This window comes from Citrus sinensis, chromosome 3 (genome assembly GCF_022201045.2).
Source record: "Citrus sinensis cultivar Valencia sweet orange chromosome 3, DVS_A1.0, whole genome shotgun sequence".
NCBI classification, from domain to species: domain Eukaryota; kingdom Viridiplantae; phylum Streptophyta; class Magnoliopsida; order Sapindales; family Rutaceae; genus Citrus; species Citrus sinensis.
Window position 1 is genome coordinate 21,167,528 of NC_068558.1, and position 25,577 is coordinate 21,193,104.

At 32.6% G+C, this 25,577-nt stretch overlaps 1 protein-coding gene across 2 annotated transcripts; it reads left to right on the forward strand.

The window, feature by feature from the left end:
• The first annotated feature begins 11,401 nt into the window (after positions 1-11,401).
• On the forward strand, positions 11,402-23,736 carry LOC102609834 (putative 3,4-dihydroxy-2-butanone kinase). Of its 2 annotated transcripts, none has more exons than XM_006493200.3 (20): positions 11,402-11,596; positions 12,152-12,225; positions 12,313-12,376; positions 13,936-14,048; positions 14,144-14,191; positions 14,381-14,452; positions 14,523-14,612; positions 15,178-15,357; positions 15,660-15,743; positions 16,248-16,303; positions 17,508-17,638; positions 17,710-17,802; positions 18,048-18,112; positions 19,356-19,499; positions 19,583-19,626; positions 21,863-21,946; positions 22,061-22,134; positions 22,204-22,316; positions 22,408-22,503; positions 23,360-23,736. In XM_006493200.3, exons 1-20 carry the CDS (start codon positions 11,557-11,559, stop codon positions 23,483-23,485), a joined length of 1,791 nt encoding a protein of 596 aa, XP_006493263.2. In that variant the 5' UTR covers positions 11,402-11,556; the 3' UTR covers positions 23,486-23,736. The 2 variants fall into 2 exon arrangements, with proteins under 2 accessions (XP_006493263.2, XP_006493264.2); XM_006493201.3 differs by having other exon boundaries at positions 11,403-11,596; positions 15,184-15,357.
• Positions 23,737-25,577: the final 1,841 nt, after the last annotated feature.

Genomic DNA, 25,577 nt, shown 5'->3' on the forward strand with positions numbered 1-25,577 from the left:
TGCTGGCCCAAGGTCTTATTGAACCCACTAGTTCTCAATGGGCTTGTCAAGCTTTTTATTTTGAAAAACATTCTGAGATTGTTAGAGGAAAAAAAGATTAGTCATTGACTATCAACCTCTAAACATGTTTTTACAAGATGACAAATTCCCTTTGCCAAAAAGACAGAGCATGTTCACCTATCTCAAAAATGCTCAATTTTTTTCAAAATTTGATCTTAAATCTGGATTTTGGCAACTTGGAATTAAACCTCCAGAACGTTACAAAATTGCCTTTTGCATTCCCAATGCCCACTATCAATGGACAGTTTTACCCTTTGGTCTTAAAACAACCCATTTATTTTCCAAAAAACCATGGTCCAAATCTTCCAACCCATTCTGCATAGTGCATTGATTTACATTGATGATATTTTGTTGTTTTCAGATACACAAGATGACCATCGCCATTTGTTAAGTCAATTCTTTGATATTATTCAATCTCATATAATCATGTTATCAGCTCAGAAAAGCACAATTGCTACCAATAACATTGAATTCCTTGGAATGACTATCAAAGACGGCCACTATCAGCCAGGAAAGCACATTGCTCAAGAGCTCATCCACTCTCCAGATCAGCATCTTTCCAAAAAGCAAATTCAGCAGTTCCTTGGTATTATTAATTATATCAGGGATTTTATTCCTTATGTTGATCATCACACCCGCCAACTGTCAGCCTTGCTGAAGAAGAATCCACTTTCGTGGAATAACAACCACACACTTGCTGTCACAATGTTAAAGGAAATTGTGCAAAATCCGCCACCATTAAAGCTCATCATCGATGGCAGGCGAATATTGCAGACTGATGCAAGTGACGAATCATGGGGGGCCATCCTCCTTGAAGAAACAGATGACAAAGAACATTTTATTGCCTATGCCAGTGGACACTTCTCTGACACACAAATCCATTACCACAGTGTGTTCAAAGAAATTTTAGCTGTCAAGCATGGTATTCAAAAGTTCGAGTATCATCTTATCGGCTATCACTTTTTTGTCAGAATGGACAACTCAACTTTTCCCAATATCATGAATTTCAAAGGGAAAAATGTTCCAGAAAAGATGTTGCTTAGGCTAAAAGACTGATTTTCAAAATATGATTTCTCTGTGAAGCATATAAAAGGAGACCACAACCTTATTCCTGATATGCTCTCAAGACTTGCTAAACCAAATAAATCCTTGTTTTTCATATCCTCATAACACCATTTTCCTGTCATCTTCATGGCATCACAAGCCGTTACCCAAAAAACCTTTCCCCTTGGGAAAACTTTCACCACAGTCTTTGCCATACAAGAGTTTGCAAAGAAAGTTGTATTTAGGTTTTTCATGAAAGCCTATCTCTTATCAGACTCATTTCCATTTTCCACTTTCCATCCAGAAAACTTGTTTCTTACAGGATTAACCCTAGATCCTTCCAGAGACATTTCAGAAGACGAATTATGGTACATCTGGTGTCTAACTGTCCTCTATGCCACCAAACTGATTGTTCCAGTAACAGCCACCTTAGAACATTTGTTCAATCCAGACAAATCAACCTCACTCATCTAGACGCTTCTTGAATGGTTTTCTCCAATTCCATAGTGGAGAATGAAACTTCAACAATTGTCACACTTTCATAACTTGGAACGTATGCCAGCATCAGAAACAAAACTGTTCACATCTGTGTTCTGGACTCATACTTCCAACACCCAGATACACACTTCTTCTGGACTCAAGATCAAGTTTTTGAATGGTTCACCACACCTCACCCATCCATCCTTGAACAAGATGATGAAGTTCAAAAGGAACTCTATAATTTCCTTTGTGAACTGAACCACCAACCTGCTCCACACAGAGACATTTCTCACACCTCCCTCGGTCCATAGCATGATATCATCATGATCCCCACTTCTTCAGCAATTTCAAAACCTAAATCCACGGGTATTATCATCAAGGAAGAAAAACCAGACTTCACTGATTTTCTATACCAAGATGCACAAGACCCATGGGAAGCATTCTTGCCATTAAGTCAACATCTTCAAAACCTCCAACAAACTCCACCAACACATGTCTTAGACGATCCAACAAATAAAGCCAGTTCTAGCACACCAACCGGCTCCAAAGAACACCCATCCTCTTCTTGGCGCAAAATATTTTGCCCTTGGCCACCCTGTTGCCCAGATCATCAACATCCACCAGAAACTCCATGTCCATCACTCAAAGTCCTCTTTTCAAAATATAAAGATAAGTTTGTAATAATTAAAGCTCATCTGATGAAGACTACATGAATCTCTCATCTCTGTGATTCATGCAATTTGGCATCATTTACTTTTTAAAAAAAAGTTTGTAATAATTAAAGCATGAGTCATGCTTTAATTTGTCTTTATTGCTTTTACTTTTCCACAAGCTTGTCGCTTGTAATTATGTCTTTGCTTCTTTATTACTTTTGCTTTTGCTTTTCAAAGTTTGTAATAATTAAAGATGAGTCATGCTTTAATTTGTCTTTATTGCTTTTACCTTTCCACAAGCTTGTCGCTTGTAATTATGTCTTTGCTTTTAGAAAAGTGATAGGGGCCTTGTCCTATCCTTTTCCTTGGTTTTCCTCCTAACCTCAATCACCAACCTGAACCACATAAAGACATATTCCATACGTCTTTAAGTCCACAACATGACATCATTATGATTCCAACTCCTTCGTCCATATCAAAACCAAAACCCACAGGTATCATCATCAAAGAAGAAAACATTCTTATTCCAAGACGCTAAGACCCTTGGACTGACTTCCTACCCTTAAGCCAGCATCTCCAACAGCTCCAGGATCCATAGCAACTGGAAGAACCTTCATTATCCAGAGCTAATACCAGCACTTGTCCAAAATTCATCTAACGTTCAGCCACCCAATCAAATGGTGACATTCCCCTCACATTGTCCAAAACCACAACATTGCCCATGGCCACCATGTGGTCCCACCTGCAAGCATTCAAAGAAAAAGTTAGCAAAAGATGACACTGAAAGCTCCTCTGACGAAGATTACATGAATCTTTCATCCTCATAGCTATAAGTTTGTCGTGTGTAATTATTGTAATCAACCCTATATAATGTACTTGCATCCAATAAATATGGACGGTTCAGTTTTGATACAATTTATGAGAGAGTTAATTCTCTTTGGTTCTTAAACAAACTTTTTGAACTTATCGGATTTCCATGGCGTTCAAACTCTTGTGGCGTCCTCACATACCAAGATTCGTGCTTTCATTAAGCATTGGGTTGCGGTTCCATTCCATTCCAAGTTTGGATTCAATCTTGGGGACTAAATTGATTAGAGTCGTGTCAGTTCTTGACGGAGTTCATATAAATTAAGTTGGCCCAAAAGGTTTTCTTCTTGGATCTCTTCCATAACTGGTGGTGATGATTGAGATCTACGAATTAATCTATCACTTGAAGTTCGAGACCAACGTCTCATGCAATGTTGATATATGTGTGTGTAAAATTACGTTGTAAAGATGATACACAAACAAATGAGTAACATATAAAAAAAACTAATTGAAATTACACAAATTAAAAAAATCTTGAAAATTAAATAAACAATCAATATAAATTTACAAAAAATGCCAATAAAAATAAATCAAGTAAAAATTAATCAACTGAAATTAAAATAACTAAATAGGCAGTTAAACCAGTCGTATAAAAAAATTAATAGAAATTAAATAACAATGTTGGTGGTTAAACCAACCATATAAATTAACAAAATAAAATAAACACATATATATATATATGTAAAATAAAAAATACAAAAATGAAATTGCAGAAATTTAAAAAAGAAAGAAAGAAAAAGAATATTAACCTCAAGATGCAGACTTTCTTTTCAAATTTTAAAAATCACCAGCCAATTAAGTGATTAATTCAAATTATTGAGCATTTGCTGTAATTTTTAAGGTCAATATACACATTTATTCAGTCCAAATCGAATCCAAATTGTGTCCAACTAAGTTCAAGTAGTAGGTCCAAATGTTATTGTTATGGGAAATTTCGACTAGGGACCTATTTAGAAATTTCTAAGTCAAAATTTCCAAACTTTTATAGCCAACTATAGTTTTTAAAAGTGTAGAATAGAAATGTGTAGGATAAAAGTGAAATTTCTAGAAATATGTGTGGATAGAGTGGGATTTTAAAAAAGAAGGGACAAAAGAAAATTTAAAGGAAAAACGGAAAAATAAAAATAAAAAGAAATATAAAATAAATTCGTTCTCCGGCAATGACGTTAAAAATTTGAAATGACTTAAAAGTGATTTATAACTTCTAAGTATAAAAGTGTCTTGTTGTAATATAACTTGGTGAGTCTAAGGTCGATTCAAAGAGAAAAGATTTAATTTGTTAATTTTCTTTTAATTCATCTAGAAAAATAGAATTTAAATACAAATTATTTAATTTAAGTGAAACTATGGAAATAAATTAGTTAGGGTTATAGATCCACTCTTAATAGTAAATATAATTTAATAAATTCTTTTTCATTTTCTTTTTTTATTGTCAAAAAGATTAATTTCTAATTAATTTTATTATGGATTAAGTACTTAGTATGTCAAAATATCATTTTACCATACTTTATACTAAGATATTAAGAATTCATTATTCCAAACTCTCTTATTTGTCTACAATAAATCAAAATTTTAGAATATAAATTATAGATAAAATTAAATAGAAAATAAATTAATTTATATAATTAAAAATTAAATTTAATTAAATCATATTTTCTACTAAGAGTTTCAGCTTATCCTAACTATTAGTAATTAGCTAAGCATAATTGAAATAAAAATAATTATTAATATTAAATTATACATAACTAAAGAAATAAAACTAACTAGGATTGGAAATAAAACTAAATTTATTCATGAAAATAATTTACATAATTGAGATAGAGATGAGGAGAATAATTTGGAGAGAAAGAAGTGAAGAAAAGTGTAGAGGGTTGTAGAGAAGTGTTTCCCCCTCCATTTATACTAGTCCACACCACACATATTTCATAGCCATACATTTGTTTCACTAATCAAACATAAGTTCCATTAACAATTACCACACCTAACATGATAAAAAAAAAAATTATCTGTTTAGAACCTCGAATTGCGTGAAATTATTATTTTGCTTAAAAAACACACAAAAATATAAAAAAATCAAATATTTAGAAACATTCTCAGAAATTCATAATATGTTACATAATTACAAATGTAAATTATAATATCATCACAAAATAACATTTTTGCTTCTTAGTAAACATACAATTTTTAACACTAATCAGATGTGCTGAAAAAGAAAGTGTATTATCTGGATTCTAATGGAGGAGATCCCAATGGTGAATTGTGTTCAATGCGTGGAATACAACCCTCTATTTATGAGGAAGGATTATACTCCTATAACAAGTCATAGTACAATCCATGCTCATCTTTAATATTGATTTACTTCCATAATAAGACTCCTTGTGACTATGTAATCTCCCTAAAATAAAATATCTAAATCTTAATTTAGTAAACTAACTAAATTAAGAAGTCTCCTAATTAACGTAAACTTCCAATTTGGAATTATAATTCAATAAGAACACAAATCTTAAATTACTCCAAGACCCAATTTAACTAAGATTTTATGTCATAACCAATCATTATTTTTATGATTATATAAAATCACAATTATTTTAATACTATGGAATCAGAAATTGTTTGACTCTATATTATCATAATCTACATGATGTTTAAAGAATTAGCATTTTTTGATACTATGTGACAGAATCACTAATGTAAAAAAAATAACGTTAGCAAATTTGTTATATTGTGATTAGTGATCTTAAACTCACTGTTAACAAAAACATGTTTCTGATACGGAAGTAGTATCAACGAAGGCCATTTTTATACTAGTGAAGTAAATAAGTCAAAGATAATTGTGGTGTAGTTATATTTTGTTACAGAAACCAGATAATGTCCTCCTTGGATATTTTTGTTTGAACTTATAGGCAAATGGTTAATTAAAAAGTTTTCGATTAATTGTAAAGAGAGTAACGTTATCCTAATATTTGAATTTCAACTCAAGTCCCAATGGATGTATCATTCATCTGTTAGATGTCAAATAATAATTTTACATGTTATAAGATTCATTATCTAATAGATGAGTGACGCATAACATTGAGACTTAAGTTAGGACTAAAATGCTAGGATCCCTAGCATTATTGTTAAAAAAATCAATTATGATTTTAAAATTATTTTTTTAATTTCCTATAAGAATAAAATAAGAATTAGTGTAAAATTAATTATTAGGAGTAATAAGATAAATTGAGGAGTTATACTATTAGCATCTTTTTGGAGTTTTGATAAAGCTACTCTTCTAAAAACACCCCCTAATAATTCATTAGAAGAATTCATTATTCATTCAAACACCTACACTCTTCCAAAATTACCCTTAATTCAACCACTTCGTTCCTTCATGAACAAACTCTATATCAAATAAAACTCTCTAGATGGATGGCAACTTTGATACCAATCCTAGACTGTTGATGGCGTTCAAAAATCTTAAATTCCAAAAAGAGTTAATATCTTTTTTTTTTTTATGGACTCACTAGAATAATACATCTACTACAAGATGTTTATATCTTAAGCATATTATGTAACTATCATTATGAAGATACTGCACAAGTTCTGGTGCATTTGATACACCCATCTCAGTATGGTAAATGTCAGGATTTCATTTGCTATTAGTGCTTGTTTAGTTAGAAGAAATGGAGAAGAAGAGAGGAAAGGAAATGAGAGAGAGGGAGAAAAAATGAGGGGAAAAAAGGGTCAATCTACATTTCGGTTGTTTGATTTGACATGGAATCATTTGGTTGAACATGAAATCATCTCTTCTTCCTTTAATTTCTTTCGCCTTGCTTCCTTTCCTCTCCACTTTTTTCCTTTCATTTCTTCAAACTAAACATGCCCTTAGAGGATTATGTTGAGCGAGATTTATATAGTTTGACGTAGAGGTTGCAAGTGGCATTAATGTGTGAGGAACTTAAGTGTTAATGATCATGTAGCTTTACGGCAGACACAAAATAAGATTCTATTTCAAGAGATTCAAATAATCAAGTTTGAAATAACTTTATTAGAAAATTATAAAAAAAATTGTTATTAGGAAAGAGATTGTAATAAGGGCAATTTAAGTATAAAGTATGTGTTTATTAATATAGTAGAATCTAGGTAAATTAATAGCCTTGGAACAATAAAAAATCTATTAATTTAGCGAATATTAACATATCGATAAATTAATGGTTATTAATTTATAAAGATAATTTCACATTCATAATAGGAATTTTTATAAAGGTAGTATGCAATAATTTTGTCAAGCGGTATGATATGATTCTGATTTAATCTTAATTGAGTAATCAGTTACATGATAACCTTTTTGTTGGATGGTAACTCATCAAAGAAGACCTTTTGGAGGCATTTGTTAAGTCAATCTCTATCGTATTTCTCTTAACATAGCAAATAGAATGCAACAATGGCTTCTCAATTAAAAGGTGCAAAAAAGAAATAATGATAAATGAAATGCATAAAGCATTATACCAATACAACAAATAAAATAGTATATATGTCATATGTACTTAGTATCAAATTAGTTAATTATTAATTTATGTATTAAATTGGATCATGTAGAAAAATGAGATGTTTGTAAAAAAATTATTATCCTATAAATTTATCTAATTATTAATTTATCGCGTTGGCCTCAAGTTAGGACGAACAAAAATTATTATTTAAATAAGTGTGGGGCTATTTCAACCCCCAAATTCTCTCTATATCTATTTTAAAATTTGAAGATCTCAAAATTACCTTTCACTAATCTCTTTATCTCTCTACTTTACAATTACATATTCTCTCTCTATTCTCACAATATATATAATAAACACTCAATTTCACTCTCTTTTGAATCCATTTTTTTATTTATCTTTCTTAGTAGATCATGTTCTCTAATCCATACTTTCTATATATACAAATATTTTTTTCTTTCTATTCATTAACTTTTGTGTTTAGTAAAAATTAATTTCTTAATATTTATTAACTTCCATAGCTACTAAAATTTTATTGATGTTCAATTTTAAATAGTGTGTTTTTGATACGAAACCCGTCAAAAATTGACGTGACCTTAATCAATTTAGTCTCCAAGATCGAATCTAGACCTTTAATTGAATGGAACCGTGGCTCGATGCTCAATGAAAGCACAAACCTTGGTATGTGATGATGCTATAATCAGCTATGGATGATTTAATTGATAAGTCAAGAGTTTGAATGCCACGGAAATCCATAAGTTCAAAGAGTCAGTTTTAAGAACTAAAGAGAATTAACTCTCTCACCAATTGCATCAAAACTGATCTATCTTTCTTATTGGTGCGAGTACATTATATAGGGCTGGTTACAAGAAATTCCGCCCCATAATTGCCCTTGGTATTTTTGGAAATAAATCTTAAACCAAAATCAAATCAATTTCCTAATCTAAACCAAATAAGGAAAGAATCTAAATCAAATGTGAATTTTAATCGGCTTAAATGTCTTACATCAATTAAAATGAAAACTAGACAATTAAAAGAGAAATAATTGAATTGTTTCGCCACTTGCCTTCTCAAGAAACGGGAAAGTATCTGAAAAGGAAAGTAGTATATTTTCCAAATGGGAAAGTATCCAAAAAGGAAAATAATATGTTTTCCTACCATAATGTGCACGCCAACTTATTGATTTCATGGAAGTAATTATTTAGAAACTTCAACAGCCTGAATCACGCATTTAGTGGTCTGAATATCATGTCCAATTTCTTCAACGGGCCTTCACGAATTTGATTGAGCCTAAGTTACTTGAATCAACCCATTAAACATTCTTTGAATTTCTTTGCACAAACTCTTGTGATGGGTCCGACGGGAACTTGAATAGGATCTAAATATGCCTCATCCCATGTGTTTGTGATAGTTTTGTCCTCAATCTCATCAGTTTTGTTCTACTTAGTTTGTGATATCAATTATTTGTGGTTAAAAGAATATATCAGATTGAATTGATGAGAATTTGTGAAATTGGGATAAGAAAGAGAAGAAAGAGTTAATTAAGTAATTTTTTTACATTTATTTAGATAATAAAATTTTTAATTAGAAAGAGGGTGTAAAAAGGAAACGAATGGGTTCAAATAGACCCATCATTTAAACAATGTTATTAATTTATAAGTATTGATTTAACAAAGTTATACTATATAGTAAATCATTCTAATTATTTAATGACGTATTTTTAGAAAAAAGATTGTTAAAATTTTTTTCGGAGAGTTGCTAATATTCTAACTCAAAGAAGAGGGGTTGAATATCATTATTTTTTCAGATATCATTTACATTGGGCTTTAAAATTTTAGATATAAATGAATGCATTAAAAATTAAAAATGGTTGTTTATAAAACAATAAAAAAAATTAAAGATTAATTATCGGGCCTCAGCTTTTTCAGGGGCAGTTGGACAATTAGTTCTCCTTAAATCTCCTCATAAAATTCCATTATCAATTATTTTTATTTTAATTCAAAAAAATGTCCTTTTCTTTTAATATGCTCTTCTATTTTTTTATTTAATTTTTTTATTGTAAAAACTCAAAGTAGTATTCTTTTATTTTTTTTCTTTTGCAATTTTATTAGTACCTACACATAAATTAAAAGGTTTTCTAAGTGATGGATCTTTAAAAGTTAGTCATTAAGTTAAATTACACACATATTTTAAATTATAATATGAAAGCAATCTTAGGTTTAAAAATTCGTAATCAATAACAAATATGAAAAGAACAATAAATTTTTGTAATTTATTTTAGTTAAAAGAAAGTGGCTGATAGAAAAGATTAAAAAAAATAGACTGATTATGAATACAAGTAATATTTTTTAAAAAATTGTCAAATATGTTTAATTCTTGCTTGTTTTTAGACATAATTTTATAATGAAGTGGGGTTTTGTAAGGATAATGAAGGATGCCAGTCCATGGAAGCTCAGGCCCAGCCCGATCCGAGCCTAGAATTCAAAATTTGAACCCAGCTCAAGTCTTTTTGCAATCTTCATTGGCTTCTAACAACATATTAGAAATGATTAAAGTGAAATAATCAACACATTTATATTGTGTGGTGGATAGACACACACACACACACACACACACACACATATATATATATATATATATATATGTATGTATGTATGTATGTATGTATGTATGTATGTATGTATGTATGTACACACACACGAAGATGACAGTCATGATACTGATACCATATAATTGATAGGTATTGACAACATTCATATAAAGTTCTAAAAATGAAAAAAAAAGTTAGAAATTTTTAAATAAAGGGAAATTATCATTCGTATACCTTAAATTTGTGCTTTTATAAAAAATATTACAACACTTTAAGGGTGTATCAATCGTCCACCTTAAATTAACAAAAGTTATCTACCGACCACTAAATCATTGGCTGCCGTTTAAAAGTTAACGGAACTATAGTGAATTGACGATTTTACTATTAAAAATTATCACTTGTATACCCTTAAAATCTCTTATTATCACTTATATACCCTTGAATTATCACTTGTATCATATGAAAAGACCAGATTACCCCTCTGAGATCATCATATTTAAATGGTAACTAACGGTTTGGTGGACAGCAGATACATTTTATTAATTTAGGATGGATGACTGATATATTCTAAAAGTGTTATAGTAAATTTAATAACGGAATAAATTAAGGGTATATGATTGATAATTTTCCTTAAATAAATATTATTCATCAGTTTGAGGGGAAAAATACCACCCTAGTGTAGCGATTTTCAAGAAAAACTGTGTACTCTAAAATGATAAGGTTATGCTATGGTATTTTAAGAGTGCAATATTCTATAGATAAACGAAAAACATGGAAACTATAATAAAAAAATATTTTGGTTTTATATATTTGAATTCTCCTATTTATCTCTATTTATTTATAAAAAGAATTTAGACAATAGAATTTGGTACTATGGACAGATCCAAAAGATAAAAATATATCAATTTTGAATATATAGAAAATAAATTTTTAGACTATAGTTTCCATGTTTTTCGTTTATCTATTAATGGCATAGTAGGTCCAAATAGATGACAACCAATATCAGGATCATTTCCCACTTAGTCAAAAAATATTTTGTTTTTATATATTTGAATTCTCCTATTTATCTCTACTTATTTATAAAAGGAAAATTAAAGTACTAATTGCCCGATTAATAAGAGAAAAACTTAGTTTTAGAACAAAAATAATGAATTGGGTCAATTTTTCAGGTAAAGGGTGGGGCCATTTTGCCCCACTATTCCGTAAAATAATCAAAAGGAATAATTTTTCATTTCTTGTTGAGACAAACCATCGACTTCTCCAAATCTATAAGTCACCACCAAAAACAACCAGACAACCATTCTCTCTCTTTTGAAATTGATGCAAAAACCACAGCCTTTACACTTAATAGGGTTTAAAGGGTACCGTTTCTCGCTCTTACTCTTCTTCGATTATGGCCTTTCAAGGGAAGAAACTTATCAGTGATCCCAATGGTTTGCATTTTTCTCCCTATTTATTTCCTTTTGATTTAATTGATCATTTTTTGCGCTCTTCCTGGTCGCCGCGAAAAACAGATATGAAAATTCGAGTGTTATGTTTTTCTTTTTGGTTAATATATAAATTGGTTCTAATTTAAAGCTATTTTTGCCTGCACGAGTATTTTTATTTAATTTTCTTTTTGCATGTTATCAGAATGTGCATGATGGCCTAGGTTTTTTTTCTCCCCTTAAATTTTTTCTTGGCCACAGAATTTGAATGTAAAAATTTCATAAACTATGGGCTCTGTTTGCTTGTGTGAAAGTGAATACTCCTAAGATATGAAATGAACATTTTTGACAAAGCTGTTGTTTTTTATTACATGTGATGGCGTCTGTCTGTTTTGCTTCTTTGATGAACAAAAGAAAGTCTGTACAATATTGTTTAAACTGCTATTAGGCATTGAAGTGATGACTTATAATGCAAAATGATGATAGAATCATGTAGGAGAGTGGGTTTACTTTCTTATTTGTGGAGAAGAAAGAAGAAATAGCTTATTTAAATGGTTGCAGATGTGGTGACTGAGTTCATTGAGGGTCTTGTGGAAACCTATCCTGGTCTGCAGTTCTTGGACGGTTTTCCGCAGGTGAATAAGTTTTCTATGTTCCACTTGTGCTGTCAAACATAGCTGTTATGCTACTTATAGTTTGTCTCCTTTTCTGTTGTAATACAGGTGAAGGTTGTATTACGTGCTGATGTTTCAAGTGCAACGTATAACAAGGTTGCAGTTATATCAGGTTTGATATCTTCAGGCTGCAGTACTTGATATTGTTCCGGTCATAAGCTTGAAACAATTGTTTCATATTTGTGTTGTGATTACCTTTTCTCAAGCTCTTATAGTTTTAACCATGAATTATCGAATGTAATGAGTTTTGCATTTGTAGGGATGATAGACCAAAATCTGTAATTTGACATGAATGAATAAGTTAAAATAGATTATTTCTTAGCTACTGTGATGTGAATGTGTTTTGAAGTAATGCCATTGGTTTCTAGGTGAGATTCTTGGAAAGGGATGCTGCTTACTTCTCTAATTAACATAGTAAAACTGTAACTTAAAAAATAAATAAATAAATAAATAACCGTCATGAAATATTATTTCCCACATCTTTCATATCAAAGCATAATGACATCATTCCTACTGAATCATTTACTTTGAGCATGTCATGCCAACCATTTACTCAGGAAAGACATAATTCAACTCTCTAACACTAGATTAGTTTTCAAGTGATTTTTCTTTCCATTAGCAAGAGTCCCCATGGTGCTCTAAAAACTGAAATTGGCCATGTCTAAATACAGAATTGTTTAGGCCTCAATGTACTAGATAATCTTTTGGGTTGGATTTGTATAATACGGTTCAGAGCTAGATCAATTAGCTCCTTTACCTAAAAGTGACAAATTGTTTTAGCATTAAGGTTCACAGATTGCCTACGAAATATAAGTTGGGGTTGAGCCTTCACATATGACAAAACTTTTGAATTGGACATCATGAGACAAACTTTGAAACAGATGACTAGGTATCAGGTAAACCGTCCATCAGAAAAACAATGTTTCAGATTTTCTTATATTTTTGTGAAACAAAAGGTGAAATGCAGTATTATTATCATTTTAAATAAAGTGTTTAATCTTTCGTTGCTTCGACAGGTCAAAATCCCAAGCCCCTTGCGGCAGACAATCTGACATATTGCTGTTTCTATGCTTTCAAATTCACAAATGTGATAGTTCTTTGGTTTGATAGATCAAGATTAAAGGAACAATTTACCAGCATAGATGTCAGAAATATAGGAGATCCATTTCTAATAAAGTCATGCTTTTGCAGCAGTAAATAGACTAAGAATCTGCATGCAATTGTTTAAAAAAAAAAATCTTTAGTCCATTTTTATGCCAATTATAACTCTATTCTACTAGTGACCTAACAAGTAGATAATGTAGGGCTCAGGGCTGTCTGCTATCAAGAACCTCTTCATAAACCTGGGAAATATAGGACGACTCTTTAAACTTACAAATTGAAGATCCTTTGACAAAACTTCCTATATAAAACTGTTAAAAAGTTAAAGACAGCTTTGAATTATTATCTTTTTCTTTACTTCTTAAATAAGACTTTAGGACTCTCGCTTGTAAGAACACTCCTAGTTTAATTGGCTAAATTTTGGTCCATATCTGAATGAAGTTGGGCCATTTGGGTTGTAGACTTTTCGACATTCCTTTGATCAAGTGGTTGCAGCCGCTTGTCTTTGTCAAACACTGGATTCATCATATTATTGGGATCTTTGTTATCTTGATATTGTTTGTGATGCAGGTGGCGGAAGCGGACATGAGCCTGCACACGCTGGATTTGTGGGAGAAGGGATGCTGACAGCTGCAATCTGCGGGGATGTTTTTGCATCTCCTCCAGTGGATTCAATTCTAGCTGTATGTTTTATTGCTTCTTATACGTTTATCTTGCTAGTAATTCTGTGAATTATGATATTGAATTGGTTTACTGGTCCTGTATCATTTAACTTCAGGGCATTCATGCTGTAACTGGTCCTATGGGATGTCTTCTTATTGTCACGGTACTGTTATATCAAAAGCACTCAGGTGGCAATTTAACAATTAATTGTTTTATTGCATTCTATAAGTTTCTTCTTTGGAGCTTTTTGATTGTACTACGGTTAGAATTGCTATTACCAATTATGATCCCAATGAATCCTTATTTGGCTTTTATTTCTTGATTTATATTTTTGCAATCTGGATGTTAACAGAATTATACTGGTGATCGTTTAAATTTTGGTTTGGCTGCCGAACAAGCAAAATCTGAAGGTTATAAAGTAGAGGTATGTTCTTAAAATTTATACTCAAGTATGTAAGATATTAAAATAATGATGATATTCTTTGCATTTACAGATCGTTATTGTTGGAGATGATTGTGCATTGCCTCCTCCTCGTGGCATTGCTGGACGAAGAGGTTTAGCGGGGACTATTCTTGTGAACAAGGTTCGTTCTTACCCCTCCCCCCAACCCATAACCCCATTCCTCTTCACACATGCACAAAGGTTGTTTGCATGTTCATTCACTTGCACACACTATAGGCCTTTTCTTTTTGTCTGTGTTTGCATGAGTCATCCTTTCGTTAGTTTCTCTTCTCTCCTTTAATTTATCACGACATTACTTGACTTGTTTACTTTCATCATCAACCAAATTTATGTTTATGTAAGGTTGTTTTCAGTTGCCATTTGTAATCCCAATCCATTTATGCTCAAAGTGTTTTTTATTATAGTATGAAAAAATTTACTGCTAGTTTCTGATGCAAAAAGCTTACCATGCTGTCAATTTTTAGTAGTATCTAGCAGAAAGAAAGACAAAATAGACTAATTTTCCTATCCTGGCAAGGTTTTAGACTTATTTGCTTTCAGTTTGTAATTACTATTAGTGTTGTTGAGTTTTTAACTGGGTTGCATATCACAACTTGATGACTTGTTTGAAAGACAACTGCTTTATCTGTTGTTTCATTTGTATTTTTACTAAGTGTGGTGTGTTTTTAATAATTACTCTTTGCAAGAGACAGATTGCTGGAGCTGCTGCTGCTGGTGGCCTTTCTCTTGCTGATGTTGCTGCAGAAGCTAAACGTGCATCTGAAATGGTAGGAACGATGGGTGTTGCATTATCTGTTTGTACGCTGCCTGGGCAGGTTACATCAGATCGTTTGGGCCCTGGAAAGATGGAACTTGGTCTCGGAATTGTGAGTTACTTTCAATGTGGCAACTTATTTTTAAAATAATTAGTGTAGCATTTATATCTATATACTTCTAAAAAAATTAATTTGTTGTTTTAATTTGTACTGGATTAACCAGAGCAAATTCCCTATGTCCAGATTTTTCGAGTTCTATCTTGAGTTGGCTGTTTGTGATAACATGCATTTTATGTAGTAGCTGGTTATTTTGGTGGAGCTCTTTACTGAGGCTGTGGCTTTTATTTAGCCATCAGACCCAAATTTCGCCTCCACATTTACACTGACTTATAATAAGATAAATTTCTTTTCAGCATGGTGAACCTGGTGCTGCAGTGGCTGATCTTCAGCCGGTAGATGTGGTTGTATCTCACGTTCTTAAGCAAATATTGTCTACGGTATGCTGCAATATCTAAGCAGATATCTTCTTTTTGCATAATGACTTTGTTTGCTGCCTTATAAAAAGTAGAAATAATGTGTGTGTGTGTGTTTGTCTCTCATTATCCAGCAAGGGTTTCCTTACTTTAATGTGATAAGAAACAAGTTAAAAGACAGAAAAATATAAATTTAGCTAAGCATTAACCTGAGTGGATGGCTTTATGTCTATTACTTGTTCTTCCTCCCGAGTTGAGACCTATTATTCAGATAGATGGTGATATATGCCTTCAGGACTTGTATGGAAGGCTTGAGAAAATATAATGCCTAAACCCTTACTGCATTAACTTTTCTTATGACATGTACTTTTTCCTCCATGCATATGACGAAACATCTTATGACAGAGCATAGTGAATGTGATGTTCTATTATCCTTATTGATCAACGCATGAACCATTTGATGCAATATTTTACTCCAGAGCTTACTTAATTTGATGTTCTACTGTTCTTGTTGTTCGATCTTTGCAGGAAACTAATTATGTTCCAATAACCCGAGGTAATAGAGTGGTGCTCATGATTAATGGGTAGGTCACTGACCCTCTTCTATGTTGCGGATATAAATTTCCTTATAATTTATATATTTTTGGTAGAATGAGCAACCTTATATTATATTTTTATGGGGACCAATAGGCTTATACTATTGGAGTGGCAGATGTATTGGAGTGTAAAAACTGTCGATAGAAACCAGGATCATCCTGGTAGATATCTGGATTTTTACATACAACCTGTAAGCCCAGGATATCTGAAAATTAAAAAGCCGATACAAAGAGCTCTCCAAAGAAAAGATATACCACATTTGGGAAGAAATTCAATAGCCCCTTGCATTTTAGATGAAAATGAACAAGGTGTCTTGAAACTCTAATTTGACACAAAAGCCCGAAAGAAGCTTGAAAGTGGACTCTGTTGAACATAAAATTAGTTTCTCCCTCATTTTTAATTAGCCTTTGTACTTTTCTCTTTTTAGAATTGATAGAAAAGTGCCTATATATGTTCAGGAAGCATATGCTTACTCGGTTATGGAGTTGAACTTGTTGTTTTTCATGATGAGGCTGTTAGATGTTAACAATAATAGGAAATTTTAAATTAGTAAGGCAGCTTGAAGTTAAATACAAGTTAATATTTTTCTTGATTTTTATTTGATTATTTATTTTATTTTTCGTTGTACATTGTGCTTCTTAATTCTTTTTTGATTTTATACAATTAACCTTATACAAGTCAATTATCCTGCCCAATGTTTTTGAAATCCATTATTTAGATTGATAGTCGACAAAACCTTGGATCAGATTTTGATTACCTTTCTTGTTTTGCAATATTCCCTTATTTGAACATTATCTCCATATTTTCATAGGTAATTCTTTGACTTAGCATGGCTTTAAAAGATTAAACAATAGTCCTGGAAGTCAGTTTAATCAACAGAGAGCAAGATAGCATTTCAAATAACCCACCTATAAATTATATATATTTGCACGGTTAGCTTGGAAAGAAGTGTTTTTCCGATGTTCTTAATGACTTGCTTTTAGCATAGAATAGGGATCTGGAAAAAATCATTTGTTTCGAATATAATATTCACGTTTCATGCCATTTAACAGTGCTGTTTATGCTTTGAAGGATGATTTTAGCCGTTAGAAATGATTAAACAATGCTTTTTTTATTGCATTTCGTACTCATGAAGGCAGCACTCTTGGTCGTGAGGGAACGTTTCACAATATTTTACTCTGTTGCCTGCAGCTTAGGTGCCACTCCTGTGATGGAACTGATGATTGCAGCAGGAAAAGCAGTCCCAAATTTGCAACTGGAACATGGACTGGCTGTTGAAAGAGTGTACACAGGATCTTTCATGACTTCTCTTGACATGGCAGGTTTGTTTATGGTGCTAACAGCGTTAGGTTGAAGTGATGAAACAAGGAATCTGAGTGGTGGTTTCTTTCAGGATTCTCAATTTCCATCATGAAGGCAGATGAAGTAATCTTGAAGCATCTTGATGCTACAACTAAGGCCCCTCATTGGCCAGTTGGTGTGGACGGTCAGTGATATGTGATGATAGTTTATTCTTTCTGTGTTCTTGTATTCATTTCTGTTAATAAAGATATCATGTGTGAAACTTCCCTAATGGCCAACTGATTTATATGTTTTACTGTTATAAAGTTCATATATCAGGGAATTTAGGGGAAAAAAATGTTCATTTATTGTGTAACTCCAGATAGAAAGAAAAAGTAACTTCTTATAGTGATTTTACTTTTATTGAGCTCAGGAGTTCTTTACTTGTAGGTAATCGTCCACCGGCCAAGATTCCTGTTCCAATGCCACCTTCTCATTCAACGAAGAGTGACGAGGTTAGTTTGCTATATTCAAATGCTTTTCTTATGAATACAAAATGGCAATCCCCATAGTGTTCTCTGCAAGATGTTTCCTCGTCACAGGCTACTTTCCGCATCTGTTGATCCATTAATCACATTTATATGGCAGTGTATCAGTTAATACAAGCAGAGTTGATTAGGTACTGTATAGGTAGTTGCTAATTGCTCCTTCTGTTGTCTCTTGCAATGGAGCTTCACATTCGCAGTAGGTTCCTCTTATCCAAAAAACAGGGATGTAGATTAGTCAGAGATGAGATCGGATCCCATTCTAAAAGTTTATAGGCATGTACTCATAAATTTTCATTTTGGTTGTAGGAATTTAAGAAAATCTCGAGCTCTGTGATTCAAGGTTATCAGTGGCGGAATAGAGTCTGCACCTCACCTACCTGCTGGAGTTTTGTTTTTTTTTTTTTTGGGTCATTTTAAGCTCCTAGCAACAAAATTTCATTTGATTCCACCCTCTTTACATTTTAAAAATTTGGAAAATCTAGTAATTCTACACTCTTAACGAGTTTATCCTTTTGTCTTTTGGAAAGAAAAATAGTTTCGTACAACAAATATCAAATGATCCAAATTATTTTTGTTAATGATGGACAATACTTTGTTTAATGTTCCTTCATTTCCTGTGCATCTGGTTCTGTATTGAGATAGAAAAGTAACAGGTTACTAAAGGACTTGTTTTGGATGTAAATACATAGTGATCAATTGAAGAATGAATTGATGAATTTTCAAGCACAAAGAGCATTGGAAACAGTTTAAAATAAAAGAAAAAAAAGTAAGACAGTGGATAAAAAGCACGGAATACTGTTTCTCACTGTCCTAGATCTGTTTTGTTCAAGAAATTTCAATACCAAATGGAATGAATGGCTTTGCATTTTGTTTGAAATAAGGAGAGTTGTGCTTATGTCTTCAGTGAAATAGGCTGGTGCATAATAAAATTAAGATGTTTCAGATTAACTCTGAAATTTTTTAATTTTTTCGACGTATCAGTGTATTCACTCTTAAAACAATTGTGTCATTTGCATTTTGTATTCTGTAGTTTTACTCAGTTTACAATTTTATATGTCAAATTTGAGGCTTTGAGCAGAATAGCTTTATGATTCTGTAAACAATATTAACATGTTTATTGTTGGTTTCATAATTGCTTAATTGCTGGTAAGTACAATTTGTTTGTGCAGTCTCACATCAGCACTAACTGACCATGCTTGCTTTTGGTTAGTCATTAGGTCGGCCACTACAGCTAAGTCAACAAGGCCATGTACTTGAGGTGACTATTGAAGCAGCAGCAGAAGCGGTTGTCAATCTTAGGGATAGATTGAATGAATGGGATAGCAAAGTTGGTGATGGTGACTGTGGGTCAACAGTGAGTCCAGTCGAACTCCATTAGCATCTTTGATTTAGTGCTTGGTTTTCTCCATCCTATGTCAATTTTATTTATTTTTGCAGATGTATAGAGGTGCAACAGCAATTCTAGAGGACAAGAAAAAGTAGTAAGTATCTAATTCCAGCAATTTAGGAAACTTTTAGTTGCTTCACTGAGGAAGTTAACCTAGGCTCATCTGTGGCAAATTTTGGACCAAAAATCATTTATCATCTTATCCTTCCATTTTTTGCCCGAGTTTTTGCACATTATTTATGCAAACTATGTCCACCATTGCTTCATAGTCTTCAAAGAGGAGACTTCTATAGTGTTGTGGAAAAGAATCTCGATTTGCCATGGGTCATTCTCTAGAAAAACAAGAAAATTGCAACAGAATTGGAGTTCCCAAATTTTGACTTAAAATTTTCTTTTATAGGCCTCGCTATTTATATTCATCTATTTTAATGCTTGCTGTTAATCCTTATTTACATGTAGAGTACTCTATTCTCGAAATTACAAAATAACTTTGTTTGACCGACTAGTTTGTTTCAAGACTTCTTTTGTTGCTGATCCAAAATGGCTGATTTCTGGTTTTAGTGTCTCAGTTGAATTTCGTATATGGACAAACAAGACAGAATTTTTTTCTTTTCAATCCAATATGTCTTTTCCTGTTTGATCCCATAGTTCTTTCCCAGTGGTTTATCTGAGTTTTCTCTTTGGTTTTCTTCTTGTTGGGTTGATATGTACACAACTCAGAAGTGTGTATGTTTAATTTTTAATTTACTTGCATTGGAAAATATACTCACTGTCTCGCATGATGAAGTAAGGATATTTATCCTTGAGGTTTAGTGGTCAAGTTTGGTGGTAATTTGAAAAACCACTATGGTTGAGTTCTCAAGAAGTTTTTGGGGTTAAGAAGATTTTATAGAGAACAGTTTTTTAAGATAATGGAGGAGAAAATAATGGTAATCAGGGAGTAATTTTGTTTCAATGAAAGAGGGTGTTGTAAGTTCTGATGAGTTATAGAAGATTTTCTCGAGGATGAGTGTTAAAAGGATTTAGGAGATAGCCAATAATAACATTTATGCTGCAATAGAATTAGGTTTTATAATAACTCGGATTTGAAGGTGATCTAGTGTTTAAGATCTATATTACTCAGTCCCACATGTAAGAGATCTTATAATATAAAATTCGATTTCATACTTTTCTTTGATGTTAAAGAAGATGGTTATTGCAAGATTTTATTCTTATAGAATCATAACTAAATGATCTGTTGTCATTAATTGCTTTGAAGATTTGCAAGGATGTTCACAATTACCTTATTAAAAAGTTGATAATTGAAGAGTTTACTTTTAACTCATTGGAGTGGACTGTGAGATTCTATGTTATCAAAGTTTGTAGTCAAAGAGGAATTATTCAGCTTATGGAATTTTTGTTTTTCTTTTGTTATCTAGAAAATTGTTGTTTAATTTATTTTCCATTTTTAGGGGCTTATTATTTAGTAAGTCTTGTTTCATTCATATTCCTAGTTAAGGAGTGAGCCTCCTTTGAGTAATTCTCCTATGTAGCAAGTGATATCTACTCTGAAGTAAGTGGTAACATAGCTAATCTTTCTATCCTCTGAAGGCAGAGTTGTGGTGGTTACTATCTCATTTGGTATGGAATAAACTCTTAGTTGAACTTTTTCTTGTTATCTCGTGGTGTTTAGTTGAATCAACAATATTTAACTTACTATTTCATGAATATTCTCTTAGGAAATTATTAGGAATCCAAACAGCAAACTTATTTACAGCATTGGGCGTGTTCGTTTTTTATGTAAAAGAGCAAGAGCACTCTGGAATTTTCCTGATTTGTCGGAGAGGAGTATCTGAGGATGAATTTTCTTATTTCAAAGTCGATTAGCTTTTCCTATTCAGTTTGTTTTGGGCTGAATTTTTGCTCCACAAAGATTTATTCATAGCACACTACTTCATGTATGGAATTGGAAGGAAAAGATAAATACCTTGAAGAATATTGATGGAGATACTGGAAAGCACGTTGTAACTTGTCAAGGTTATCCTAGACAGACATTGTAATGAAGAAGGTTGTATAGCCAATGTCAAGTAGTTGTTTTACATTTTACTCGAGCTTTGTCTTTTATTTTGTATATTTATATATGGGTTGGCTGTGCTGCCTTTGATGTTATGGATTTGCTATGTTGTAACTTCTATGATGGTACAATATTTGTCTATGACGTGTAAATTTTCGGTCTATAATACTGGCTTGCCAAAGGTGGCTCTTGGATCACAATGTTTTCATGCAAATTAATTTTTAAATCCTTTTCCCCTTAATAGCTTACTTGATGAATCATCCTTTTCTATTTCCAGTTATCCTTTGAACGATGCTGCCGAAACAGTGAATGAAATTGGAGCTTCTATTAGGAGAGTTATGGGTGGAACAAGTGGAATCTTGTAATTTTCTTTCCTTTCTGTTTACCGTTTGTGCTTGGAGCTGCATATTTTTTATATTTACTTTTTACTGTATACCTCAACCATTGATATTTATGGTTTTTACATGTGAAACAGGTACCATATATTTTGTAAGGCAGCATATGCGAAACTTAAAGCAAGTTCAAAGTCAGGCATAACATCCAAACAATGTGAGATGATTTTCTTCATCAGGATTGTTTCATGCTAGTCTACCAAGATTAATGACTCTTTTGATTCAGGGGCTGAAGCACTTGAAGCTTCCATTGCTGCAGTCAGTAAATATGGTGGAGCCACTGCTGGCTACCGCACAATGTTAGACGCCCTGATTCCAGCAGCTGCAGTTCTTCAGGAGGTCTGTAGCTGTAATAAATATTATTATGATTATCCTATGCTGTATCTGCCATGCTATCATTTTTGGTGTTGATATTTTTTGTTGCAAGCAGAGGTTAAGTGCTGGGATTGATCCTTCCACTGCCTTCATTTTATCGTCTGAAGCAGCAATAGCCGGAGCTGAATCTACAAAGCACATGCAGGCACAGGTAAGTTTATTGTTGATTTCTCTGAACATGTTTATCTTGACACTGATGCAAGTTGTCAATTAGCGGCAAGAGCTTCAGTGATCCACATGGTTATAGTATAATCCTAAATGTATCTTCTGAAGAAATCTCACTGTCCCCAGTACGTTTAAATATCCAAATGCTATTCTCAAAGAAAGCTTTTACAAAAATTCTAAGAATGATGGAAAATAAGAAAGGTAATTGTATAATTAAGTTAATGTAATGAAGTTGTAAGCTTTAAATTTGAATTTTTTTGTGTGTTGTGTGGGGGGGGGGGGAAGCTTAGGTCAGTCAGCCAAGTAAGATTCGTTCTATTATGAATTAATTCACGCTAAATTGAAACAACAGGATTCTTTTCCTATTGAGTGGGAAATTAGCTCATAAGCATGTGGTTAAGCCTCATTTTGCTTTTGCCTTTTGGGAAGCTGCCTAAATGTTTGGTAGACGCTTGCCGCATTGCTTTCACAGCACAGCTGATTATGGAAAAATGATAACTCAACTAATTAACTTTTACTGAAATGATAACTAATTAACTTAACAGTTAGTGGTGTTTACGAACTCCTATCAAACTTTCCTTTGACAAGTAGAGTTTCCATTCCAGAGCTGCTGTGGCTTAAAAGCAATGGCACCACTATACCAAATGGAGCTTAAGTTTCCCAAAAATGCTGTAGGCTTAGATGTTATAGTTGTATTGAATCCACTATTAAATAAGTCAGAGTTGGACTTGGATAAAGCCAATGTTTTATGTATGATTGAGGATGAATGGGCGAATGATCCCTTTCGTACATTCATGTTTTATCTTTTTCGTGTTTTGATTTCTGACATGTAGCTGATACAGGCTGGCCGTTCCACCTATATCTCCCCAGAGATCCTTGCATCAGTTCCTGACCCTGGTGCGATGGCCGCAGCTGCATGGTACAGAGCAGCTGCCTTAGCTGTCAAGGATATGTACCAAGCTTCATGACCTGACTTGTTGGCCTCTCTCTACAATTCATGCTGGCTTTGGCTATACATTTAACCCAGTAAATTTTTATTCATGGGTTTATACCATCATCTAACTGATTAGGCTATCCGCTTATGCATTTTTGTGCATAATGCTGAGATAGTGAGTTTTCTGCACACATGCTCCCCAAAATTGTTAAGAGAAATGTAACGTTGAAAGTCTGATTAACTTTTGAGTATTATATACATTGCAGGCACACTGTTGTAACTTAATATCTCAAACAGCAATTTTGTGTGTGTGTGTGTGAGCTAACCTGCCGGTGTGGCGTATCTCAGCTTATTGTAGATGCGATTTATGCTCATGGCCATCTAAGTTTCAGTAATCATAGTGGGTGAGATTTTCTATACCTTAAGCTTAAATAATGATATTATAGACCTTAAGCTTAAATAATGATATTATAGACAAAAACAAACACGGCCTGATTTTGCTTTCTGAATGCCTAATCCTGAAAAAAAAATGTAGCCTGATTTCCCAATCTTCCTCTGGTAGGTTATGGCAAATTTGTTCTCCAAGGCATTATATTAAAGATTTAGATTTATGGGAAGTATTTTTTCTGTCACTTTGTTATAGTCACGGACACACGAGCCTGTTAATTTGTGTGCGCGTAAGTGTATATATGTTGTGTGCGCGTAAGTGTATATATGTATAAAAGCTGGAGAAATCTATGAAGAAAATCTACAAGCATCACTCAATACATCGACTGCTTTTAGCACAATTGATGGATGGGTTAGTTTTTGTGGACTTTAGGGTGAGGACCTTTTTCACTCTCGGAGTCTTGATTTATATATATATATATATATATATATATGTATATATACAGTAGAAACTTCAAATAAGAATACTCTATATAGAAATAACTTCTTCATAGTAATAAAAAATTGTAGTCTCAACTTGAGATCAGCTATAATTAAGAATAAACTCTACATTATAATAAGTTATATTTTTTGTAGGGTCTATTTTAATAAACTTACCTCCGCTTAATAATAATATTTTAAAAATATATGTCATGTTACATTAAATAATTAAGATGGAACAAAATATCTTTTTAAATCTGTCAACTTATGGATATGTATTAATTGGTCAGCATAAGCATCTTCTTGTTGAAGCTAAAAAATTTTTAACTTCTATGTTTGTAGTTTCCTAAAATGAAACTTTTTGTATTTCTGTACTGTCATCCTCAGGATTATCCTCCTTCTCTTCTTGTCTAATTGCATTAATAATTTATTCTTCAGTTAAAGCATAGCCAACTTGTAGTTCGCTTGGATGATTGATGAAGGCATTAATATCCATTTGATTAGTGTAGTGAAGTCGAATCTGATCACCCAATTTTGAAAATGACTTTGATTTTCCTCATGCACTTCATTTGTAACTTCCTTTTCATCGACATCAGGGGTTTTTATTTTGCAGTGCTTAAAACAACTAGCAATTGTTTGTGGCTTCACATCAATTGATCATGCAACCACTGCATTTACAATTCCTTGTGGCTTCACATCAATTGATCATGCAACCACTGCATTTACAATTGCATCAAGGAGACTTATCTTTTCTGGTTCCAAGACACGATCTTCTATTCGTTTCAAAAGTAGGCGAGTAAAGCGCTGACGATAATAACCTTCGAGATTTCTAATGATGCCTGCATCACATGGCTGGATTTTGGAAGTGCTATTTAGTGGTAGGAACATAATAGTTGTGTGATTAAGTGGGGGAAGATGCTCTTTTTTGCCATGTGCAGTACAATTATCAATGATAAGCAAGACATTTCTATCCAAACGACTATCAAACCACTTAAACTATTCTATAAACAACAAAGATGCCATCCATGCATTTGAATTTGCTCGATACTTGCAGTTGAGATTATCACGGTTAACATTCTTAAAGTATCTTGGATTAAGAAACTTACCAATTAGTAGTGTCGTTAAGGTGCACCAAATTTAAAATCTTACCACTAATATAAATAATTAGTACAGAGCGAGTAAGGATTGATCCCACAGAGACTATACTAGTTATATTTATTATTAACTCTAAAGCAAGATTTGAAATAAAATAATAGTAG